The sequence below is a fragment of the Plectrocnemia conspersa genome, unplaced genomic scaffold (assembly GCF_051122295.1).
Source record: "Plectrocnemia conspersa isolate PC_06_02 unplaced genomic scaffold, ASM5112229v1 ptg000007l, whole genome shotgun sequence".
NCBI classification, from domain to species: domain Eukaryota; kingdom Metazoa; phylum Arthropoda; class Insecta; order Trichoptera; family Polycentropodidae; genus Plectrocnemia; species Plectrocnemia conspersa.
Genome location: NW_028277171.1, coordinates 12,529,711 through 12,552,884, shown reverse-complemented (window position 1 = coordinate 12,552,884; position 23,174 = coordinate 12,529,711). Strand labels below are relative to the sequence as shown.

At 36.5% G+C, this 23,174-nt stretch overlaps 1 protein-coding gene and 1 long non-coding RNA gene across 6 annotated transcripts in view; one reads left to right on the top strand and one right to left on the bottom strand.

Annotated features, from left to right (window-relative positions):
* The window catches only part of LOC148233954 (CD109 antigen-like), a 71,568-nt gene that overhangs the window by 40,804 nt on the left and 7,590 nt on the right, over positions 1 to 23,174 (top strand). For 2 of the 5 annotated variants that reach the window (XM_088189044.1, XM_088189047.1), the window contains 25 exons: positions 148 to 231; positions 309 to 349; positions 3,204 to 3,385; positions 13,834 to 13,901; positions 14,029 to 14,218; positions 14,289 to 14,513; positions 14,579 to 14,829; positions 14,891 to 15,224; positions 15,310 to 15,504; positions 15,563 to 15,769; positions 15,837 to 15,989; positions 16,062 to 16,331; positions 16,390 to 16,444; positions 16,509 to 16,662; positions 16,805 to 17,109; positions 17,185 to 17,360; positions 17,429 to 17,674; positions 17,740 to 18,012; positions 18,078 to 18,217; positions 18,291 to 18,510; positions 20,293 to 20,485; positions 20,549 to 20,886; positions 20,957 to 21,126; positions 21,193 to 21,292; positions 21,354 to 21,540. In XM_088189044.1, coding sequence (XP_088045170.1) covers positions 13,837 to 13,901; positions 14,029 to 14,218; positions 14,289 to 14,513; positions 14,579 to 14,829; positions 14,891 to 15,224; positions 15,310 to 15,504; positions 15,563 to 15,769; positions 15,837 to 15,989; positions 16,062 to 16,331; positions 16,390 to 16,444; positions 16,509 to 16,662; positions 16,805 to 17,109; positions 17,185 to 17,360; positions 17,429 to 17,674; positions 17,740 to 18,012; positions 18,078 to 18,217; positions 18,291 to 18,510; positions 20,293 to 20,485; positions 20,549 to 20,886; positions 20,957 to 21,126; positions 21,193 to 21,292; positions 21,354 to 21,540 — 4,447 coding nt within the window. In that variant the 5' untranslated portion in view covers positions 148 to 231; positions 309 to 349; positions 3,204 to 3,385; positions 13,834 to 13,836. The remainder of the gene's footprint in view (positions 1 to 147; positions 232 to 308; positions 350 to 3,203; positions 3,386 to 13,833; positions 13,902 to 14,028; positions 14,219 to 14,288; positions 14,514 to 14,578; positions 14,830 to 14,890; positions 15,225 to 15,309; positions 15,505 to 15,562; positions 15,770 to 15,836; positions 15,990 to 16,061; positions 16,332 to 16,389; positions 16,445 to 16,508; positions 16,663 to 16,804; positions 17,110 to 17,184; positions 17,361 to 17,428; positions 17,675 to 17,739; positions 18,013 to 18,077; positions 18,218 to 18,290; positions 18,511 to 20,292; positions 20,486 to 20,548; positions 20,887 to 20,956; positions 21,127 to 21,192; positions 21,293 to 21,353; positions 21,541 to 23,174) is intronic. The other 3 variants (XM_088189048.1, XM_088189043.1, XM_088189045.1) reach the window with 2 other exon arrangements.
* Positions 18,631 to 19,813, bottom strand: LOC148233955 (uncharacterized). The gene is made up of 2 exons (XR_015810292.1): positions 18,949 to 19,813; positions 18,631 to 18,872 (listed from the first exon to the last, which is right to left on the bottom strand). It is a non-coding gene; the product is annotated as an uncharacterized LOC148233955 (long non-coding RNA).

Here is a 23,174-nt window from a genome sequence, read left to right as displayed (position 1 = left end):
GTTTTTTATAGATTGGACAACTGGATTTATTGAAGCAAAAATAAATAAATAAAACATTCAGTTTCATGTGGTTATTCCTAAAAGAAAATCTTGAAAAAATAGTTTCGAACTTATCCCAAAAATATTTTTTAAAATATGTCATTTCAGTAAAATCATATCGGAATACATTAAAGAAGAAGATCAAATTGCTGATAAAAAAGACGTCCCGCTGAATCGGCTTCGTAATAAATTGTACGTATAAATCTCTATCGTCTTAAATAAAATACATATTTCTTTTAATGTGTTGCCATATATTTTTATATCATTAGGTATTACACATAACCACCTAGCGACAGGCAGCTTCAGCGAGGTAAGAAATAAAATACTACTTTGATGTTTCTTTAAATGTTGCATGTAATATTATGTGGCGTATGAATATGCGAGACGCGCGGGCTTCCCCGCTTTGGGGGTAACGTTTTTATTTATGAAAAATTGTTTGATATCTTCTTTAAAGGTAGTAGTTAAAAAGTTACAGTGAAAAACAAATTCTTGGGGTACTTTTTGGCCCCCTTTTTTCGTTTTCCCCCGCTGACTCATCGGTCTTCCGACCGGCTCTGTCATGGCGGAGCCAATCTTTGACGTGGACTCCCTAAGCATGGAGTTCACTCAAGTAAGTGAGCATGCCTCAGACTTGACGAACCTCAGGGAGGAAATGGAGATCCTTCGCCAGGAACTCCTTGAGTTTTTGTTAATATTGTTTTATAATATTTATAATATTTAACAATAAGTACCTTCAATGTAGTTCCAGAACGTGGACCCAAATGTGTAGATCTCCATGTTGTGTACCAATACAAAACAGATCTATATTTGGGGTTGATAGACGAATTAGCCATTTCTGTTGAATTCATTCCATATTTCAATTCGAATGTCTTTTCATGTAGATTAATGGCCTCTGTGGTGTCTAAGATAATAAATATTTATAGTTGTATCGCAGCGCCGCCATGCCTCTTCTGGCTTTTTTTCGGACGCTTTCGACGTGGGGCTTCCACGTTAGTTGTTTATCGAGCGTGAGGCCCAGATAACGGGTCTGATTCACCCACGGTATCTCTTCTCCGAACATCTTAATGGGACGCGGGGTCTCGGCTCGTCGTCCTTTCCTTTTAGTGAAGAGGACCGCAGCACTCTTCTTTGGGTTTATCGATATCCTCCAGTCGCTGAACCACCCCTCGAGCTTCCGGGTGAACAGTTGTAGTTTCGAGGCGATAAGATCTGGGCTGATCGACGTGAATGTTATCGCTGTGTCGTCAGCGTAGAGCGCAATTAGTGCCCTCCGGTCCTCTGGCACTGGGATATCGGCCGTATAGCAAGTGAAGAGCAGCGGTCCCAATATCGAGCCCTGTGGCACTCCGGCGGCGATCGGTCTCGTTCCGGACATCTCTCCCTCCGTCCTGACTCTGAAGTGCCTGTCCTTCAAGTAGGAGTCGAGCAACTGACACATCGGCAGCGGAACTCCGTTCTTGGACAATTTGTGCAACAGACCTACGTGCCATACTTTATCGAAAGCCTTGGCGACGTCGAGAAAAATTGCACCCGTCGACTGTTTTAACGAAAACCCCCTGTTGATTCTCTCCACGACTCTCATCAGTTGATGGACCGACGAGTGTCTGGGTCGAAAGCCGTGTTGTTCCTTCGGGATGATGGAGTTTTTGTCAGCGCTATCTCGGAGTCTCGATTCCATGACTCGTTCACATATTTTGCCCACCACCGAGAGCAGGCTGATCGGTCTGTAGTCCGAGGTGTTGGTTCCTCCTGTCTTCGGTTTGCGGATCAGGACCCCTCTTGCTTCCTTCCATTTCTGTGGGAAATATTTAAGAGTTAGCGTGTGGTTTATTAAATGTGTGAGGGCGAGGATGCCTCGCTCCGGAAGGAGCTTCAGCGCCCTCGCCGTTACCTCATCCGGTCCAGGGGCTTTGCCAATTTTTGTGCGCGCTATATACGAGCTTATCTCCGTCTGATTAGTCTGCTCCAGCCTTTCTTCGGTCGGCGCACTTAGGGTTATTCTGGTCTCGTCGGTCAGCTTGTCGATCAAGGCGATGTTCGCGTATTGTCGGTGGGGCTGAACTGTTCCTCGAGTCCGTCGGCGAACGCCTCCGCCTTATCTGCCGGCGAAACGGCGGAAGAGCCGTCAGGCCTTTTGATGGGCGGGATCGATTCGCGTTTGACTCGAAGGGATTTGGCCAGTTTCCATATAGAGTTAATTCGAGACTGTCCTCACCCTTACATGTGTTTAGGTCGAGATCGAAAATTATATTATTATATTTATGATTTACAGTGACATCTGTTAAATTTTCGTTAACTTTATTATACGAATATAATTCGGGTCTGTCCCCAATCCTACATGCGTAATTGCCACATGTGGCCAAGATAAAAAAAAATCCCGATCTTGTTTATATTTTTTATGCATATTCTTCGAACGTTTTCAGTTTACCTAATGCAAATAAATTAGTTTTTTTTAGGTGAGTGTTTATATTTCTTCTTTTTTTTATCGTAAAGATTTAAAATGTTTTAATGATTTATATGCTGTCGCGACTAATTGCGCGCGCGACCCTAATACGCCCGCGTCGCTCATTAACTTACGCTCGATCGGCCCCGCATGAGATGATTCACAGTCCTTCTGTGATTCACCCAATCACAGAAGGACTTTCCCCCACCAACCAAGTGCGTCCGGCACGTGCCTCGACTACTATATAAGGAGGGTCACGGCCGGCTCAAATCACTCTTTCTTGGGAATCCAAGCCGGGAGGAACTCTCCCTCTACACTTCACTTCTCGTTGGGAATCCAACTAGGGAGGAATCTCCTTCGTCACATCAAGAACTTCTGATAGGGAGGATTCTCCTTCGTCCCATCAAGAACTTCTGAATGGGAAGACCTCTCCCTCTTCAAGAACCAGTCCACGTCCAGGAGGAGTCCGGAGTCAAGACCGTCTGCGAGTCTTAGCTTCGTCAACCAGTCCACGAGCGAATTTTGTATCATTTTAACTTCGGAATAAACACTTTTACAACCTACCTCTCGCCTATATTAATAATGTCATTCCTAACATGATATTTTTGGCGCAGTCGGTAGCATTCTGTCGGATACGTCAAGCGGCCCGCCGCAAGCGCGTTGATCACGAATCTACACGGCGAGAGTTAGTTAGTTAATTGATTGTTTTGACTTTTCGAAGACGACGAATTCAGGAGATCCAGGAAGGAAGGAGGTCAACGACCTTAAAACAGAGCTTTCGACGTCCAGCCACACGAACACCCACGTACGAGCTGCCTAGTCTTGAGTCTGGAGCCTCACCAGTATAACTGCGTGAGCTGAGAGATCGCCGCTTTTCGAGCAATTTGATCTTCCAAACAAACTGTGAGTCCTTTTATGTCTGTCAGAGTTGCACATACACGCTCAAACCCTTCACCTTTATTTTTCGATATTTCAATTCCTGCCCCTTTAATTTCTAACAACCCCAACCCTTTACCTTTAATTTCGAAGGAATCTGTACCTTCAATCGCATCCTTTACAATGTCGATTGAGGAATTTATCCGTTTCATTCCATGCACGTTCGATCCCAAAACTGGAGATCTGAACGATTTCACCTTTTACTGTGACGAGGCAATTTCAAGCTGCCCGCCAGATTTATTACCTCGACTCATACGTCACATAAAGTTAGCCATCACGGGAGATGCGAAACTTCAAATTTCAAAATTTACGACGTATGAGGAGATTAAAACCTTTTTAATTTCGACGTACCAGCGGAAGGTTAATCCCGTTGAACTCCGTAACAAACTTCATGGCGTAAGCCAAAATTCTAGAGAAAATGCTCGCGACTTCGCGATCCGCGTTCAAACCCTTTTAAATAAAGCGAAGGATGCTATCCCGGATGATACGCTTGCACCCGGTCGATTGGCACAGCTCGAAGAGACAGCCGTAAATTCTATCCTTACTGGACTTGAACCCCAGATAGGGAGGAGAATATTTAATGGTAAACCAATGTCGTTAGAAGACATTTTCAATCTTTTAGACGAGGAAGAGAGGTGGCCTGAGAAATATCATACACCTGATAGAAAACCAAATTATAACCATGTAAACCCTAATTCGAACTTTCATAAACCCTTTTCAAATAATTATTCACCGCGTGATGAAAATCAACGCCCTACTTCTAACCCTTTCAATAAGAATTATAATAATGCAAATCAACGCCCTAATTCTAACACTTTTAATAAGAATTTTAATGATTCCAATCAACATTCTTATAATAATTCTTTTAGTAAAAATTCTAATCATAATTCTTTTACTAAAAATTCTAACCAACGGTTTAATCCTAATCCTAATAACTCTAATTTAGTTAGGAACCCTTACAGTAAGAACACCTTTTGTAATTATTGCAAAGATGAAGGTCATTTACTTGAAAATTGTAAACTCCGTAGCGAAAACCAGTTAAAACGCAATGCGAGAGTTAACCATTTAAACTTCAGTGTTCCCAAACCAATTGCCAGGCGAAGGAACAAAACTTTAGACCTATCGGCAGAATCCATTCAATCGCCCCCACGGGAACTTTTATAATAATTCAATGTTTAAATAACCCTAAACGTTCTTTACGATTCTTAATCGACTCGGGCGCGGGCGTCTCCTTGGTAAGCCCCGAATCGATCCAAGATTTTCAGTTGGATCCAGAGGACACGGTGACCATAATGGGTATCACTAAATCCTCTACCCCACCTAGAACCTTAGGTTCTACCTTTCTTACACTTTTACTCCCCGGAAAGCCGGAGATAAAACATCATTTTTATGTAATTTCTAAATCCGTTTCTAATTTACCATTAGATGGAATCCTTGGTAATGACTTCTTAACAAAACACGGTATAGTGATAGATTATAAAGAAAACGTCCTTAATTTATACGGACTTAAGTATCCCCTTTTAGACCGTGGTCATGAACCTTTCGTAATATTAGAACCTCGTACTGAAACGTTAGTTTCACTTAACGTTTTAAATCCCGAAATTCAAGTCGGAATTATTCCCGATCACCCCATACTTCCCGGCGTATTCTTGTCTCGCGCCTTAACAAAAGTGACAAATTCTACAGCACTAGCGACTATTTTAAATACTACGGAAACCCACATAAGAGTTTTTCCCCTTTCCGTAACCCTTGAACCCTTTAATGAAGTCGACGGTGAAGAAATTTTATCGCGACCCCAACTATACGATTCGAAATGAAACGTAATTCTCGATAGTCAGTTGGATTTAGCACATCTTAATGAAGAAGAGCAACAGTCTATTCTTAAGCTTTGCCATTCTTATAATCATTTATTCCATTTAAAAGGTGACGAGTTAACGCATACAAACTCAGTTTGCCATAACATCCCCGTTACGTCACAAGTACCCATTTTTACTAAATCTTATCGATTTCCGGAGGTGCATAAGCAGGAGATCGAAACCCAAATTCAAACAATGTTAGGTCAAGATATAATTCGGGAAAGCACTTCTCCTTGGTCCTCACCTGTTTGGATAGTTCCCAAACGTAGCGACAGTTCAGGCGCTAAAAAGTGGCGCGTAGTCATAGACTACAGGAAGTTGAACAACGTCACCGTTGGCGATGCTTATCCTTTGCCCAACATCGCTGACATTCTCGACCAGTTAGGTCATAGTAAATATTTCACCACCTTAGACCTCGCGTCTGGGTACCATCAAATTCCCATTTCTTCGGCCGACGCGGCCAAAACAGCGTTTTCTACCCCAAATGGTCATTTTGAATTCACTCGTATGAGTTTCGGCCTTAAGAATGCCCCTGCATGCTTCCAACGGTTAATGAATAACGTGTTAGCCGGCATTCAAGGTATTAAGTGTTTTGTATATTTGGATGATATAGTTGTTTACGCTGACACCTTACAAACTCACGATAGGAAACTTCGTGAAATTTTCCAGCGATTGTCGAAACACAACTTAAAGCTTCAGCCAAACAAATGTGCCTTTTTACGAAGAGAGGTGGGCTATTTAGGCCATATTATTACAGAGGACGGCATCAAACCCGATCCTGATAAAATTGTTTCTATCAAAAATTTTCCGATGTTAAAGAACATCCAACAAATTCGATCCTTTCTAGGATTAGTCGGGTACTATCGAAAATTCATTCCTGATTTTGCGAAAATTGCTCGCCCTTTAACGTCCTTATTAAAGAAAGACGTACCATTCACATGGAGGGACAAGGAAGAGAATGCTTTCTCCCAATTGAAAATTAGTATAACTACTCCTCCAATTCTTAGTTACCCTGATTTCGAAAACCCTTTTATTGTCACAACGGACGCTTCAAACAACGCGATAGGAGCGGTCCTTTCTCAAGGAAAGATCCCTAACGATCTTTCTATTTATTTCGCTTCGCGAACTTTAAACCCTGCAGAGACTAACTATTCAGTCACTGAAAAGGAGTTATTAGCCATTGTGTGGGCTTGTAAACATTTCCGACCATATTTGTACGGGAGGAAATTTCAGATAGTTACAGATCATAAGCCATTAACTTGGTTGTTTAATAACAAGGATCCCAGTTCCAGGCTAATGCGTTGGCGTTTGAAACTGGAAGAATTCGAATACGAGATTGTGTATAAACCCGGCAAATTAAATGCTAATGCCGACGCTCTCTCTCGTTATCCTCCTGAAGTATCTGTAAATACTTTTTCAATTTTTCTTACGTCTGCGGACTTAAAACATTCTGATGAATCCTATCAGGATTTTATTCAGTTTCATTATATGAACCGGAAACGGTTAAAATATAATTTTCGCGAGTTAAACTCCAACGTTTTAGATCGACAAGATCACATTGCACATTGTGTGTCGGGAGATTTAGAAATATCAGCCGGACTAGCCGTAGCCATTAAAGAGAGTATTCCTAATTATAACGATTTAATTAGTAAACCTCGTTCTTTACACGAAACTTTACATTCGTCATTAAATTCTTTTATTATTTTTCATGTTGTTGTCATAAAGGAGCAAAAATAATGTACTAATTCACTTATTGTAATTATTTTATTATTTTCATTTGTTGTCTCTTAATTAAATATTTGAATGATATCTGTATATTTATAACACCTCCCCCGTTAAGAGTAAACATACGAGTGGCGTTTTGTTTACGAAAAATATAATACATGTCTAAGAATAACTTTGATTTAGGCGTGCACTTCTTAAGGGAGTGATTCCTGTGATGACTGATTAGTTGATTCTTGAAACATATCATTAAATTATAACAATTATTATTACTGGTCAATCTGTGCCACAATTCGAGTTATCCATTTGTCTGTTGTAATGTACAAAATTTAGAATTGTAGGTGAATGTATGAGTTGTGTGTGTGTGGTAAGTTATTTCATTGTGAAAACATATATATATATACACTGCAGCTGTCATTAGCCTACAGTTGTTTAAATATCTTGATAACGTATATTGAACGCGACTGTCGGAAATCGCTAAATATTTTTGATTAAAGTTTTCGACAGTTATCGTAATAATTAGTATTAGATCTTGCAGGAGCGAAAGAATCCTGCTCTTGTCTTTTAGAGATTTTATCGATTTTATAGAATTTTATGATTTATTGAATATTTTATCAATGAAATTGTTTGGATTTCAGTTACTATTTAATTGATCACTTCGAGTCATATATTACTCGGATTATTTTAAATGGTTCATCTCGAGGTTTAGATTACTCGGACTACTTAAAATGGTTCATCTCGAAGTTTGATTACTCGGACTACTTTTGAATGGTTCATCTCGAGGTTTGAATACTCGGACTACTTAAAATGGTTCATCTCGAGGTTTGATTACTCGGACTACTTGGAATGGTTCATCTCGAGGTTTGATTACTCGGACTACTTGGAATGGTTCATCTCGAAGTTTGATAACTCGGACTACTTAAAATGGTTCATCTCGAGGTTTGATAACTCGGACTACTTGGAATGGTTCATCTCGAAGTTTGATAACTCGGACTACTTGGAATGGTTCATCTCGAAGTTTGATAACTCGGACTACTTGGAATGGTTCATCTCGAAGTTTGATAACTCGGACTACTTGGAATGGTTCATCTCAAAGTTTGATAACTCGGACTACTTAAAATTTATACATGAAATATATATATAGTAATAAAAAGAGAATATCATCCTTAACTTCGTAGGTTCTGAATGAATTTGAATCGTTAATGAGCTATTTTTACTCTATCCGTATGGACTTTAATTATTTTGTTTTTTATTTTAATTGTAATATTTAATGGGTTGTTTACTTTTACAACTTCGTATGGTCCATTAAAATTGGGTGATAACTTTTTTGATCTATTTAATCTTGTTGCGTTATTGGTTAGATATACTTGATCGCCTACTTTAAATGTTCGTAACCTTTTGTCAATGTTAAAATTTTCTTTTGTTTTTGCCTTTGCTTTAATTAAATTTTCTCTAGCCATTTCTCGCGATTTACATAATTTTAATTTTAAATTATCGGCGAAGGAATCATAAGTATATTTGAATTCAGTTTTGGTTAAGGTTGACGGCAAGTTTGGTGAATTACCAAAGATTAATTCGAATGGTGTGAACTTCGTTGCAGTGTGTGGAGTAGTATTATAACTGAATATAGCGAAGGGAATCCAAAGATCCCAATCTGTTTGTTCTGGAGAAATATAATGCTTGAGATAGTCCTTAAGGGTACTATGACTTCTCTCTAAAGCTCCATTGGATTCTGGGTGATATGCTGAAGTTTGGATTTGCCGTATTTTAAATAATTTTGAGACTTCTTTTAGAATATTGGAAGTAAATTCTTTACCTTGGTCGGTAAGAATTGAATTTGGAACGCCGTATTGGCATATGAAATTGCTAGTAAATGTCCTTGCGATTGTTTCGGCTTCATGATTTGGTATTGGATATGCTTGTGTATACTTTGTCAAATCGTCTTGTAGTGTTAGGATATATTTATTGCCATCCTCGGTTAGGGGTAATGGTCCTACTATGTCTAATGAGATTTTTTCAAATGCACATTCGCTAGTTGTGGTTATTTCAATGGGTTGCTTAATCTTTTGACGGTATACTTTGTTTGACTGACAAGATTCGCATTGTTTCACATAATTTGCGATGTCTTTGTGCATATTTTGCCATTTAAATTTAAACTTTATTTTATTTAGCATCCTATTATAACCTGCATGTCCTCCTATAATAGAGTCATGATATTCTTTTAAGATTTCATGGATTTGATCATGTTTGGGTACAATTATTTTATTTTTGTCATTGGGAATACTGATTTCTTTATCTCTGTTGGGTATCTGGTTATCTTTTGTTATATTAAGAAATACTAATTTGTTAGCTATCGGATCTATATTTATTCGTGATAATGCATCAGCATTGCAATTTTGTTTTCCTTTTTTGTATGAAATAGTATAATCAAATTCTTCAAGTTTGAGACGCCATCTTACAAGTCGTGAACTTGGATCTTTGCAGTTCATTAACCAGACTAATGGGCGATGATCGGTAATTATTTGGAAAGTTCGTCCGTATAGATATGGACGAAAATGTTGACATGCCCATACTATTGCGAGTAATTCCTTTTCAGTCGTGGAATAATTTATTTCTGCTTTGTTGAGTGTGCGAGAAGCATAAGCTATCGGAAGATCTTTGGTTAGGGTTCCTTGAGATAGGATTGCCCCTATAGCAGAATTTGAAGCGTCAGTTGTTAGGGTGAAAGGAATTGTAAAGTCGGGATATTGAAATATAGGTTCGTTAATTAATGCGTTTTTAAGTGTCTCAAAAGCGTCTTCTTGTTCGTTTGTCCATTTAAATAATACGTCTTTTTTTAATAAGATAGTTAGTTTTTGTGAGACTTTAGAAAAGTTGAGAATAAATTTTCGATAGTATCCTACTAATCCTAGGAATGATTTGATATCTTTAACGTTTTGCGGTTTAGGATAATTCTTTATACAAGATATTTTAGAAGGATCAGGTTTGACGCCGTTTTGAGTAATGACGTGTCCTAAATATGCTACCTCATGGCGCATAAACTCGCATTTATCTGCTTGTAGTTTTAAATTATGTTTATCTAGTCGTTTAAAGATTTCGCGAAGTTTGTTCGTATGGTCAGTTATAGAATTTGCGAAAATCACGATATCATCCAGATACACAAAACATTTAATGCCTTGCAATCCAGTTAGTACACTGTTCATTAATCGTTGAAAAGTCGCTGGTGCGTTTTTTAGTCCAAAAGGCATACGTGAAAATTGATAATGACCCGTTGGGGTTGAAAATGCCGTTTTATCTGAATCTTTGTCATTCATTGGAATTTGGTGAAATCCTGAAGCGAGATCTATGGTTGTGAAGTATTTTGAATGTCCAAGCTGATCTAGTATTTCACTTATGTTGGGTAAGGGGAATGCGTCACCTACAGTTACGTTATTTAATTTGCGGTAGTCTATCACGATCCGCCATTTTTTAGTTCCAGAAGCATCCATTTTCTTGGGGACTACCCATAGTGGAGCTGACCATGGAGAAGATGAGGGTTTTATAATATTTTGGTCTAACATTTCTGTAATTTGTTTGTCAACTTCTTTTTTATGTACCTCGGGGTATCGGTATGACTTAGTGTAGATGGGGATTTGCGATGTTATCGGTATCTCGTGGGAAATCGTGTTTGTTTTGGATAATGGATCATCTTTTAAATGAAATACACGATTAAATTCAGAACATAGTGATATAATAGAATGGGATTCCTCTTTATTAAGATGTGCGACTCGAAGTTGTTGCACTACTCTATCGTTACGTGTTATATCTATTTTGTCACTTTTTTGAAAATAAAGGAAACTTTTAGTTTCGTCGAATGGTTCTAGAATTATGTTAGTATTTGTCAACTTTACTTCTTTATCACTACAATTAAGTATTGTAGCATAAGCTTGGGATTTTTCATTTACAGAAGTAATGGCTCGCGACAAATAGACATCAGGGAGTAATTCTGTTTCAGGCAAGATTCCTGTTTTTATTTCCGGATTTAAGACATTTAATAAAACTATTGTTTCAGTTCTAGGGTTTAACGTAACTTGTTTATCAGAATAATGGTGTAGAATATTTAGTCTCTTATCTCTAACGAGTAGGTAATTATTTTCGTAATCTATTATTGCCTTGTTTGATTTTAAGAAATCGTTTCCTAATATTCCGTCCAAGGGAATGTTTGTTTGATTAGGTGCGATAATATGAGCTTTATGAAGAATTATATATTCATCGAAAGGGAAAGTCAGTTTGATAACTCCTAATGCTTTTGTTGGGTTATCAGAATTATCTATACCACGAAGGGTTACTTTTATTGATTCGTCGACTATATCTTCACTTTCTAATGAGTTTAATTTTACGATTTTAATATTTATATGATAATTTTTTTATATATTTAATTTTCGTATATATTTAATTTTCATAGTTATAACACACCTAGTTAATTTGCAATCCGATTATTTATAAAAGCAAAAACTCACTTTTAGGCCTCGGAGCCCGTCGCCGGGAATTCAAAATTTGAAAATTTCATTACGAAGATTATTTTATGATTGTTTATCTAGTTTAATCAATGTATTCTTCTAATCCTCAACACATTATGTATATATTTCATTTTTATTCAGTCAAATGACGAATTAATAAAAATTATTGTCGCGTAGCAAAATTTTATTATTAAATAATAATTATTTAAAAGTGTTGTCACGGTACTGTCTATTTGAATTTGAATGCTTATTTTTCATTGGTCGACGCTATTTGAATATTTGAATGCTTATTTTTGATTGGTCGAAACAACAGAACGCATTACCGGCGGCTCGAAAATCAATCGGAACAAATTTAATTTTTATTTTATTATTATTTATTAATTTAATTAAATATATTTCCTTTGTTTACGTGTATTGTTACACACCGTTCATACAAAGCGTTACGATTTATAGAGTATAGAATTGAACGGAGAATGTCTCGTTTAAAGTTATGCGCGTCCGGAAGCGACGGCTTAGAACAATTATATATAAGATAATTTCGCTGCTATTTTTGGTAAATAACAAATTAACTGGTCAGAATAAAAATATAGGACGATCAAAACTGATTTAATGAATGGGCATAATTATATTATTCAGGGTCAGAATAAATATCAAATGGCTAGAATAAAAATATGTGAATTAAAAACTAATATAACATTTATAAATATATATATGTTATAAATTATTTATTTTAGTAGTACATATCTTATAAAATATCTCATTCGCACCAAAACTGTTAAGCGTATTAGGTGTGACTGAGCGTTGGTCAAACCAAACAACCCATGAATAACTCTCAACGAATCAATTTGATTGTATGTAGGACGCAAAGGTATTCAGAGCAACGAACGAAGTGGGAATAACGACAGAGCGGCAGGGGAGGCCGTAAAACATCTTGCTAATGCCGATATTGCCGATATGTGAATGACAGATCAACCAGTAGTACCAATTTTGAGTGACACAGCAATAACAACACTAAACGAGAACACTACTACCAACTGAAAAAATGATTCTGACGATCTGTCAAGATAATTCTTACCATTTAATATAAATACTAGCAAGTCAAATTTGAATTCTAATTTTTTAATATAAATTGCAATTATTATAAATTTTGATCATCTAATATTTATTTTGACCACTTATATTCTAACCAATGTAATATAAATTCTGACCACAACCGTATTAGAATTCTAACATTGTAACATCAACGATCGTTTAAAAAGAAAACATATTTTCGAATTGTAAATTTAAAGTAAATTTTGAAGTAAGTTTTGGAATAGGTATTACATCATATTTACCTTTACTTAACCTCAAAGGGTAATAATAAAAAATAAATTTAAATAGTGGTTACATTCAGGAATATGCTATTCGAGGATGCACGCTATCTGTTCCGGGGCTGGCCGTTTTTTTTTTTGTTAAAATACGATCCAACGGTTTTAGTTCAAATACCTATTTTTCTAATTAAACTTCGGCGCGGAAATGTATAGCGGTTTTTTTGTTTTATATTTAGTTTTATGGCAACATATACATAAATTAGTCGTGCTATACTTATTGCACAATTAATTTCAATGCAACAATAATTAGTGATATAGTATCCCGATAGTCTTAAAAAAATCCATTACGTGTGTGTAAATTGTGGATACAGGTAAAAAATCACGAAGTTGTGATTCAAATAAACGTTTTATATACATATTCAAATATTTTAACCAAATTCTTTAACATGTCCTGCGATCATTTGTCGCTTCTAGGCAACCACCTACTCGTATGTGACATGATTATATTTTTCTTATGTTATTTTCACCAAATGAGCAAAATTTGCACAGGGATATCACTTGGGGTAGGGGGGGGAAGCATATGGGTGCATTTGCCCCCCTTAAATTTGGCTAGAAAAATGCGTCATTTAATAAAATATTATGAATTTAATAAAATCGAAATATTAAAAAAAACGATCATTGACTGGCCAACTTTAGCCCCCCCCCCCCCCCCGGAAAAAGATCAAATAACGTCCTTGAATTTGCAATGTATTGCACTAAGAGGAAAGTATTGAATATTATTATTCAGGGTCCTGAAGTGAAACTGAGTGTAAATTCCGAATAAATGGCATTTATATGGAGGGGGTAGGTGGCTAATGAAATGTGGAGCCTTTTTTTAGTCAGTATAATGATTACCTTACAACCAAAACTCAACTGTGTTTTTAATTAAATATGTTATGACCTAATCAAATATTTTTTAATGAATATAACAATATTATATATATACATTTTTATTTCTATAATTAACCAATATGTTATTTCTGTTGCAGAAAATGGATAAAATGTATAAAATTACTCTTGTAATATCGGCAGTGTGCATCTGTTTATGCAATGGCGGGTGAGTTGAATATTTCAATTAGTATAGTAATTATCTTGTTAATGTAATTATAATATAGTACCTATTAATATTTAGATATCTACTTGAACATTTAAGCATTTATTATTAAATTTAATATAATTTACAGGCAATATACAGTCATCGGTGGCCGTAAGCTCAGACCGTTCACCGACTACACAGTCGGCGTTAGTTGGACTGGTCCTAATTCAAATTCGTTCTTGCTGGAGCTGAACGGTCATCATCTACCCGGTGGACCTTACCGAGAAGCTCAACAATTGATCATTGAACCAGCTACCTCAAAAATGGCAACTTTCAAGGTTTAGAAATATAAAATAAAACCATATTTATATTTATTTATATTATTACATATTGATTTGATTTATATAGATTGGTAATTTGGAAGCTGGAAACTATACTTTAGCATTGCGTTCTACTTCCCGTGAACTATTTTCCCATTCTGTACAGTTACAGTACGTTGGGAAATCCTTTTGTACTTTTTTGCATACGGATAAGACTGTGTATCAGCCGGGCGATACAATTTACTTTCGCTTGTTAGCTCTCAACATGTACTTAAAGCCAATTTATAATCTTGCTCCACAATTAACGTTAAAGGTAAAGCAGCAGTGACTTTATTCAAGTCATATAACAGAACTAATAGTGTGCTTATTAATTTACAGGATGGCAAAGGAAACGTTGTGAGAAATTGGTTAAACATACCTTTGACTAAAGGCGTATTCAGCGGTGAATTTAAATTAGCAGAGTTTCCAGTTTTAGGCGATTGGAGTTTTGAGATAGAACTTAATAGTCAGATATACATGAAAAAAGTATTTGTAGCTGATTATGTTTTACCTAAATTTTTGATTAACATTGAAGCACCGAAGCATGTTTATTTCAACGATAAGACATTCTCGGTATCGGTTAACTCAATGTAAGCTATAAATTAATCTATAATGGTAATATATAACATTAAAAACATGTTTTAATTTTAGGCAACATACAGGGCAAGACGTACACGGAGAGTTGATCGTCTCGGCTTATCCGGTAATCTATTCTGGCGTGATTCAACCAATCTTTCAAGATCCTTTAAGAAAAGTAATGCAGATAAGCGGAGCTGCTAATACAGAATTGAATATCAAAGACGAATTGGGATTGACAGAAGCCGAAGGCAGTGAAAGACTAATTGTGGTAGAAGCTTCAATAGAAGAAAGTCTCACAGGAAGGCGTCATAATACTTCCACCATTGTACATTTACATAGAACACGTTATTCAGTCATGTATGACGCACCATCGTTTTATAAACCAAATCTACCTTATACAGTGCAAGTGAGTTTTAATTAATGAGTGCTATTCAAGTAGCGTGAAATAATGAAAGTAAATCAGTCGACGTAACGTTTTAATCAAATTTAAGGTTAAAGTGTCTATGTGGGAAAATGAAGATCTTAAGAATTTGAATGCGGCTAAAGTAAAACATAGTTTCATAGGAGAAGGAGAAAAATTAGAAAATAAGTTTGTAGAAGGCAGTTGCATGTTTGACAATAACGGTTACTGTCAATATACGTTTACTCCTACGCCCAAAAGCAATCAATCAATAATGGATTTAGAGGTTTTTATATTCTATTATTATATATTTGTATTAGATAATATATCATAAAATATTTTAGATAACATATATGGATCTTAAGAAAGAAGTAAAAGGAATCAAATCAGCACAGTCACCGAGTGAAAGTTATGTGCAGATTAAATTAATGAATCCAAATCCAAACGTGAATGATAAAGTAAAATTCATGGTCAACTCTACAGAACCTTTGAACTTTTATTCTTACTATGTGATTGGACGTGGTGGTGTCATTTATACTAAAACTGCACAAGTATGTTTTAAAATGTTATTTTAATATGATTTATTAGAATGATATTAAGTTATTATTATATCCACAGATCTTTCCAGCTAGAAGAACAGATGATTTTGAATTCCAAGCTACACAAGCAATGGCACCAGAAGCTACCATAATAGTGATGTTAATAAAGAATGATAAAGAAATCGTAGCAGCATCGTTACGGTTTAAAATAGAAGGATTGCTACAAAATAACGTTTGTGATTATACAATGAGTTTATATGTTAGTTCTGAATTTATTAACAATATGCATTTTTTATTATTTTAGGTTAGAATAACATCTAAGCCGATTAACTTAGAGTTGTTGGGTCATTTGGATATTACAGTCACGGCTTCACCGAATTCTTATGTAGCTTTGATGGCTGGTGCTCCATCGCCAGATTTTTCAATCAGTACAAATCATCATTATGGCAGCGGAGAAGGTAGTGGTTTATCTATGAAGAAGGTTTTGGAAGAAGTGCGTTCCTTTTCTAACAGTGATGAGATCAATCATCCTACTAACGAATTAGACGCTTATAGGACAATTGAAATATTTGAGGTAATATTATTAATATAATATGATTAATGCTGATGTTTTGACTTATAATTCATTTTAGAAATCTGGTGTTTTTGTAATGACTAATAATCGAGTCAATGGACAGTCATTTTATGGTATGATTTTCAAATTTTTTGTGTGTTGTTTAAGAATATATAAGTAATTAAGATTCAATTGCAGTAAAACTACAACAAAGTGATCGAGTAGAAGGAAGCACACGTCCACCGTTAGCTGGTCCTTATGCTTTCAGTCATTTACCGGCACAACCAGCTCCACTATTGCATCTTGGACGTTTGCCTACTCCTACTTGGCTTTTTACCAATGTCACTTTAGGGTTAGTATATGACATTAGCTCATATTGCAGTAGAGCCACTAATAACAGCTTTCAAAGTCTCATTCCTGTGTTTGGGCGCTTTAAAGAATTGTGTTCTTAAACCAAGATAGAAGTTTATATTAAGGTCTATTGTATTTTGTAGTGGCGATGGAAAAGGCACGCTAGGCAGAAGGGTATCTGAAAAAGCTGGCATGGATTGGTCAATCGGAGCTTGGGCTATTCATCCCACGTTGGGATTAGGTTTTGCTCCGGTACTGAAAGCACATGTTCGTCCCAAGTTATTTTCAATAGCAGCTCCTGAAGTGGCACGCGTTAGAGAGACTATAGCTATAACGGCAACTCTTCACAATCCGTATAGCAGAGAGCTCAACGCCGACATTACTCTCCACAATGCGAATCAAGAGTTCAAATTTGAGCAAGTGACAAACGATCAAAGCGTTAAGCCTAGTAAGGAAATATATTTATTTCATTGTTATTATATATATATATAATTCAAGTAGCAATAACAATAATTTTCTATAGAATCAGACCCAATGCAAAAGCAAAAACTGACTATTGCAAGTAACCGTTCGAGCTCAGCGGTATTCTTCATAACTCCTACAGTAACACCCGATTTAGCTGGAACTACTATTACGATTGAATTGAGTGCGGTAGGAGGAGATATTTCTGAATCTGTATTGCATCATCTGACACTATTCGTACGTATATTATTAATTTATATTTGCTCTATTAAAATGTTAATATTATAATCATAATGGAATTTCAGCCGGACGGTGAAGAAACAGTGGATCAGATATCGGAGTTATTAGATTTGAGAAACGGACCGATGAATAAGAACTTTATATTGAAAGAGCAAAAGGCATATGACAGTAGACGCAATCTGAGAAAGGTGCAAGAAGATATTAAGATTGGGGCTACAGGTTCTCGATCGAGTCCTGCATTGAAAGTGTTGCCAAAATTGCTCGGACATCCGCCTGCAAGTGGATCTGCTCTTCTGTTGCATTATTTAAAAGTAAGTAAATAATAGTTATGTCTTTATTTATTAAATATACATATAATATTTCATTTGATTTTCAGCCGGACGGTGAAGATACAGTGGATCAGATATCGGAGTTATTAGATTTGAGAAACGGACCGATGAATAAGAACTTTATATTGAAAGAGCAAAAGGCATATGACAGTAGACGCAATCTGAGAAAGGTGCAAGAAGAGATTAAGATTGGGGCTACAGGTTCTCTATTGAGTCCTGCATTGAAAGTGTTGCCAAAATTGCTCGGACTTCCGCCTGCAAGTGGTTATCATAATATGTTGCCATTTATGGCATCTGCTCTTCTGTTGCATTATTTAAAAGTAAGTAAATAATAGTTATGTCTTTATTTATTAAATATACATATAATATTTCATTTGATTAATAGCAAAGTGATCAATCACCTGATAGTATAAGATCAACCGGTGTCGACATAATGCAAAAAGTTTATCAGCAACAAATGGCATATCGTCAAAGCGATGGATCGTTCAGTTTAAGCACCTTTCAAAAGAGCAAAGGTAGCATATGGTAAGATTAATATCTAATTATTTGTATTTATATTTTATGTTCCATATTAAAAGTTACAATTGATTGTGCTTAGGGTGACCGGAATGACAGCCAAGTGGATGGGCAAAGCAATTAGAATAGTGGACGTTAACATCCAAAGGAATATTGTAACGGATGCCCTCCGTTGGCTTTCTCAACAGCAATCTCCAGATGGAAGTTTTAGAGAATCTTCAACGGTAGCAATGGACGATAAAGTGCAGCAAAATCAAGTCGTTCTTACAGCTTTGACTTTGGATACATTCATTAATACTAAGGCAAGTATTGAAGTCATTAAATGTTTCATGTGCAGTTAACTTATTAGCAGACTGTTCTCTTAGTCTTTTTTCCATCACCTAGTCAATCACAACTAGCTAAGATTAAATTATTTTGGGTTCTTTCTTTTTGTACAGGACTTAACGGTACACATGTTTCTTTATAAGTACTTAGTTTTGAAATTGTCAGTACAACTTGTGCAAAAATGAATATCTGTCTGTTCTTGCTGAAGCACTGCGTCTTCATAGTCTCAAAGTCATCTCGAAGATTGGGTTGAACTCTTGGATTCAGGTGACTGATTAGCAGGGACATCATTTAGGAGGGATGGGGGCAGGTGGGAGCATTTGCCCCCCTTGAAGTTGGCCTGTAAAATGCATGTCATTTCATGAAATAATAAGAGTTTTAATGAAATCGAATTATTAAAAAAAACGACTACTTACTAGCCAACTTTTCCTAATAAAGCTGAAATGACGTACCTGATTCTAAACAAAAAAATCTTGGGTTATCTCGAATCTATCCCAAAATATTTTTTAAAATATGTAATTTAAGGGAAATTATATCGGAACACATTTTCACTGGTAGATATGTATTTTTTATCAGTGAAAATATAATTTATCAGGCAAGTGCTAGTAAACTTACACAATACCAACTTTTTCCTACATAGTAATATGTTCATTTACATGCGATGTATAAATGTTAAAGAGAATTTTTAGTGGAGTTATATTTTCACTAGTGAAGTCCAAATACATTTTCACCAGTCAATATATGTTTCTACTAGCGAAAATATAATTTAATTGATTAGGGCTAGTGAAATTATATGCTGCTATAAATTGTCTATGAAACTCAATTTGACAGTTGCGAAATTATAGTTTTATAACTTTCATTAGGTCAAGTTAAAAATATAAACTAAGCCAAATCATCTCTCAGGGGATAATAAGTGGAAAAAGAAAAACAGTTCATATGAAAGTATTGGTCAAAGTATATTCAATCAGAATTTTGGTCAATAGGTGGGCATAAAAACAATTATCACTTCTCAGAAGTCAAAAATGTACGTCAAAAGCAATAAAATCATGTCGGCACCGTTGCAGTGGGAACGCTCGTTACCGACGGTGCCGGCACGATTTTCATTTGATTCTCACTTATTATAAGTCGTAATATTGCTATAAAATGTCTTAATTTGAAGTCTTACTATTATACTGCTTATTTTATTGCTTTTGACATAGATTATAAATACTATGAATGAAATACTATGCTTAGCTGAACCTGATCGATGGTCAAACTTCTGCTTTCTCAGGCTTGTGTCATGTTGATTGATGCGGCGTAGTTCTGCGTAGTGTGAGTTTCGTCAAACACTCATTTATTGTTCAGAAGCGAATTAGTTATGGATGAAGTTATTGAAGAAATTTATTCAGTACTGCAATGCTTCAACATATGTAGTATATATCCATCGTCGGAATTCCTACAATTCTGGATCTTGTTAGACATAGAATGACAGTGATTCGAAAATCACGGTCATTCTATGGATGTAAAATTTTGGGTACCTGTTCGGCGAGGATATGTATCATCGCTATCCTTTGTATTTGGCACCGATATTCATGGCTTTATTGCCGTTTTTTTATTGAGTGCTATAAAACTATTAATTATTATAACGCTGACAAGATAAAAACATTGTTTCTTAAGAGATCCAATGGATACAAACAAAACAATTAGTTTTATAGATATCTTAAATGTGTATAGTATATAATTATTATAGTATAATATATAATTGTTATTTTTTATTATAGTTTATAACCGGAGATCAATATAGTAATACAATAAATAAAGCGCAAGATTGGTTAGCCCGCAATGTAGCCAAAGCTCAAGATGAAAGGTGGGATGCCACAATTTTGGCACCGTTGGCTGCCGTTCTTCATTCGGCTGGTCATCCTACGGCCGAGCAAGCAACAAATCTACTTAATTCATTGTCAAATTCTACAGGTATATATCATTAATATAATCAATCACCTCTCTGATTATATGATTATTAAATAAATATTGTAGATGGCCGTCGTTGGTGGGACTTGAAAACTATCGATAGCGAGATGAAAAATCCGTGGCGCAAGATGGGAAGTCAGAATATTTGGGTGTCGTCTTGGGCTTTGAAGGCACTCTTGGGTCAAGGATTCATTTCTGAAGCGTTAGAAACTGGAAAAACTTTGGTGTCGTTGCTCGGAGATTGGTCTGATTTACCGGAAGATTTGATAGCACTGTCGGCTCTGATAGATTTGTCTCAGACGGTTTCTAGAGAGACTAAGGCTGTCGTTGAGTTTCAATGCATGAACGATCGGAGTGTTTTTTCGTTGAATAAGAAGAATAGCTTCATTCTGCAGAAAGCACAGGTGAATATTATGCTAAATAAATCAATCATTATGTAAAACGGTTTAATATTGTTATTTATTTGAATTAAAGATAAGGCAGAAGGAATGCAAAGTTGACGGTGAAGGATATGGAGTTGTTCTTGCAACTATGCAAGCACTCAGAAGAACTAATGTAACAGGACCTTGGCCTCGATTCACATTAGATCCTCGAGTTGACGCTATATCTACTCCACATAAACTTCAATTATCAATATGCATTGGGTATTTTATATTTACTTAATACATATAAGATTTTGAATAAGTATATATTTTAAACATATGATTTAGATTCGCATCATTGCCTAATGAGAAAGAGAGCGGTCCCGTATTGATGAAATTGAGGCTACCTTCTGGTTTCGTTCCCGATTTGGATATTCCAGCATTGCAGGTTGGTTTTTCTTGTGCTCATAAATGTATGATCATTTTGTAATTTGTGATTATCTTTTTAGAAAGGAGGTTTTGTGAGGTCTGCTCGTGAGACTCAGTTGGCAAAAATGCTGGGACAGCCTCCGTTGCAGATAATTTTGTCGCCGTTGACGGCTGCTGAAAGATGTTTAACATTGAAAGCCTCAAGATTGTATCCAGTTGCCAACGAAAGACCTGGAGTCATAACTCTAGTTGATCTCACTGATAATAGTATGCTTAATCTTATGTTTTTATTATAAACTAGTTTAAGTAACATACAAATCATCATCGGGAACTAATTCACAAATTTAGTCCATAAATTGAAATGGGATAAAGATTTACCTAACGAATTTAATATGGAATGCATGCGGAAAGTTTTCCGTCTTAGTAATAATATGCAGAAAGAAAGAAACAATACATCACTATTGTTACACAAAGTTTTCTGTTTATATATGTATGTGTAGTAGTAGTAGTCGCTTGAGCTCCGGTCACACGTCTGTCTGGAATGGCGGGCGCCGTTGGATCTCCCACCCGCTAACCCACGATTTGCAATGCACGCCCGCCAGTGTTGCCACTCTGCATTGCGGATTAAGGGTTTAACAATCGGCCATCCTGAAACAATTAATGTCCTCATTAACAGAATTCGCCTAGCCGTCATTTTTTTTTCTTTTTTTTTTCAGTGAAGTTACTTAATACTTCACTCGTTCGAATGATCTTAGAGTTACTAGATTACCCACCAACTAAATCTGTCCCTAGATCGATAAAACTCACCCGCCTAATTGATAGATCCTAATGTCATCCGATTCTCCCCCTGACGAATCACCTGCATGAAATGCTCCGCTTTGATAACGCCGCAAGGCATCGACCGCTACGGTCGCTTTAAACCGTTTATATCCCCTAACACCCTTAAGCGAAATAATCTGATACCTATCATTACCTAGCTCCTTGAAAATTTTGTATGGACCATCGTATTTATTTGCCACCTTCCGATTAATACCTTTCTCACCAGGAGCTGTAGCAGCTTGGCGCCATAGGACTAGATCTCCGACCTTATGTTTAGTAGCTATCTTTCGTCGTTTATCAAACCTAGCCTTCATTCGTGCTGCTATGCGCTGTAGTGTTTCAGCTGCTTTCCTCCGTCTCGCCTGCAACCGATCTCGCCCCGCCTCGGCAGTATGATCCCCTGTGGACAACTCTGCCATCCGCCCGCTTTGATAAGAAAACATCAAATCCGCCGGTGAAAACCTAGTGCTAGAATTAGTGGTATGATAATACCCCATACTATTTCAGGAAGTTGCTCGTCCCATCTCGCCTCAGCAACCGCACTTGCCGTAATTGCCTCGATTATTGTGCGATTCGGTCTTTCCACCTGACCGTTGGCTCTCGGGGTTGCTACTGCATTCATGACATGCTTAATCCCTTTGTCCTGTAAGAAAACAGTAAATGCCTTACTAGTAAATGCCAAACCTTGATCCGAAACTATACGCCGCGGATATCCAAATTCACCAAACACCCATCTAAGGTTTTCTATCGCTTCCATCGAGCTCAGCGTGCGAGTAGGTTTCACAATGGTATACTTAGTAAAGCCATCTACTACCATTAATAAATAACTATTCCGTTTCACGCTTTTAACAAAAGGCCCTAAGTGATCTATATGCACCGCATCAAAAGGAACCGCTTGTTTCTCATAAGGTTGTAGAAATCCTTCCCTGCGTCCATAGTCACCCTTAGCATACGCGCAGTTTAAACACGCCTTAGGGAACCAATAAGTTTTCCCAATCAGTGAAAGACACCTTTCGAACCCAGGTGTCCGATCTCGTCGTGATGCTTACGCAATAGATTAAATTTAGCCATCGCCGGAACAT